We start from the raw sequence: 2,515 nt of genomic DNA on the forward strand, positions 1-2,515 counted from the left end.
CATACACATACACAGCATGCACCAGCCCCATCTCCCATACACATACACAGCATGCACCAGCCCCATCTCCCATACACATACACAGCATGCACCAGCCCCATCTCCCATACACATACACAGCATGCACCAGCCCCATCTCCCATACACATACACAGCACGCACCAGCCCCATCTCCCACACACACACACAGCAGGCACCATCCCCCCTTCCACCCCTCCAGCACTCACCTCTTCCTCCATGCTGCCAGGCCCGGGCTGTGCTGTGGGGGCGTGGCCTCCTGGCTCTGTGTAATGTGCAGGGCTGGGCCTGTGAGGAGCCCAGCGCTAGGGCTGACATCTGCAGGGGAGAACAGGCTCCTGCACTGCCACCCCTGCTGTGCATCCATATCATAAGGTTAATTTATCATATGGATGCATCAGGGAGGGAGGGCAGTGCAGGAGCCTGTACATAGGAAGTGATCTGCCCGACAGCTCGACACATGTAGTGAGGGAGAGGAGGAGGGGCCAAGCGGAGGAAGGGACCGGCCCTATCAGCTGCTCAGGGCACCGGCCCACCGGGAAGTCTCCCGGTAAAGTCTATGGCCAGTCCGCCCCTGCAGCAGACTGTATCACACATAATAGGCTTAGATACACAACTCAGCAGACTGTATCATACAATATATGGGCAGTTCTGTGTTATTTTTATATAATACTGGACAACCCTTTAACCCTTTCAGGACCTGGCCCTTTTTTGTTTTTTTATTTTCATTTTTCACTTCCCACAATCAAAAATCTATAACTTTTTTATTTTTCCATGTACAGAGCTGTGTTCGGGCTTGTTTTCTGCTTAACAAATTGCACTTCATAGTGACGGTATTTATTATTCCATGCCGTGTACTGGGAAGCTGGAAAAAAAATTAAAAATGCAGTGTTTTTTTAAAATTTTTTTGCCATCTTCTGGCGCTAATAACTTTTTCATACTTCAGAGTACAGAGCTGTGGGTGGTGTCATTTTTTGCAACTTCTGATGAAGTTTTCAATGCTACCATATTTAGGACTATACGACCTTTAGATCACTTTTTATTGATTATTTTATATTTTTCAAAATGGCAAAAAAAGTGGGGGTTAAATGCAATGAAAAGCCGTTATTACATTTTGATAGATTGGCCATTTTCGGATGCGGCGATCTCTAGTGTGCTTATGATTTTCACTGTTTATTTATATCAGTTCTAGGGAAAGGGGGGTGATTTGAATTTTTTGTTTTTTTATTCAAATTTTTTTTTTTTCTTTAACTTTTTTTAATTTTACTTTTACTGTTTTTCAGACTCCCTAGGTTGTCTGATTGATCCAATCATATACTGCCATACTACAGTAGGGCAGTATATGGGGATTTTCCTCCTCATTCATTACAACGTGCTGATAGAACATTGTAATGAAAGGGTAAAAACGAGAAAGCCTCGGGTCTTCAGAAGACCCGAGGCTGTCATGGCGACGGATCCCCGTCAAGATGACGGCACCCATGCAAGCATCTTTTTGAAGCCGCCGGCAGCTTTGTGCGGGTTAACACCCGCGATCGGTGCTATTACATCATAGGTCGTGAAAGGGTTAAGAAATGTCAGTAATACAGTGGACAATTCCCTTACAGGACAATTCCCTCCCCATTACCCGTGCTCCTGGCATCCTCCTCGCCTCCATCCTTCCAGGTCTTGTCTTTCTTCTCTGCTTTCTTCCCCATGGTCACAATCCTGACGAGTCTGCAATGTACAGAAGAAGAATCACATGTATCTGATAATATGACACGGACATGCTGGGACTTGTAGTCCACACATCGTCTGTATATGATGACAGCCCTTATTACTTACAGCACAGGCAGCTTCAGCGTCCCGTCACCATGGTAACCGTTGTCTTCCGGCCTCGGGGCCAGAATCAGCCAATCAGCTTACACGGGGCGACGGAAGTAGGGCAGGAGGAACAAACATGGCGGCGGCGGCTTCACAATTTAAGAAAAAGACGACGCAAACTGCAGTGTTTGATAATGAAGTGATGCGACTCGGTTATTATATGTATAAAGACCCAGGCTGGGGCGAGAAAAAAACGGCGGGAAGGATTCTCCATTACAGCGCTGAGGTAACGGGCGGGGTTTAAGAGCAAGATAGAGAAGTTTTCTGTAGCTGAGAGAAAATTGCTGTTTATTAGTTTATTAGTTTCATTTCATACACAGTTGTTGTAACAAGAAAGTTGCACTGTGATTGGGTGCTATTTGCAACAAAGACAAAAAGACATCAATCCTCAGAGACAGTTCACACAGTGATATATATATACAAGGGGGAGATTTATCAGAGGTGTCAGAGAAGAACTTTTCTAATTGTCTATCACAACCAATCAGAGATCAGCTTTTATTTTTTCACAGCTGTTTACACAATGAAAGCTGAGCTCTGATTGGTTTCCATGGGCAACAAGAACAGTTTTACCTCAGAAACTTTTGATAAATCTCTCCCAAAATTAGGTTTTTTTTTTAAATTATTTTATAGACTGGGT

At 44.6% G+C, this 2,515-nt stretch overlaps 1 protein-coding gene across 3 annotated transcripts in view; it reads right to left on the reverse strand.

Annotated features, from left to right (window-relative positions):
* The window catches only part of LRRC71 (leucine rich repeat containing 71), a 13,795-nt gene extending 11,860 nt beyond the window's left edge, over positions 1-1,935 (reverse strand). For 2 of the 3 annotated variants that reach the window (XM_072115038.1, XM_072115037.1), the window contains exon 1: positions 228-428. In XM_072115038.1, the coding sequence (XP_071971139.1) occupies positions 228-390 (163 nt within the window). In that variant the 5' untranslated portion in view covers positions 391-428. Of the gene's footprint in view, positions 1-227; positions 429-1,642; positions 1,732-1,839 lie in introns of those variants that run through there. The other variant, XM_072115039.1, reaches the window with a different exon arrangement.
* Between the last annotated feature and the right edge of the window lie 580 nt (positions 1,936-2,515).

This window comes from Engystomops pustulosus, chromosome 7 (genome assembly GCF_040894005.1).
Source record: "Engystomops pustulosus chromosome 7, aEngPut4.maternal, whole genome shotgun sequence".
Classification (NCBI taxonomy): Eukaryota; Metazoa; Chordata; class Amphibia; order Anura; family Leptodactylidae; genus Engystomops; species Engystomops pustulosus.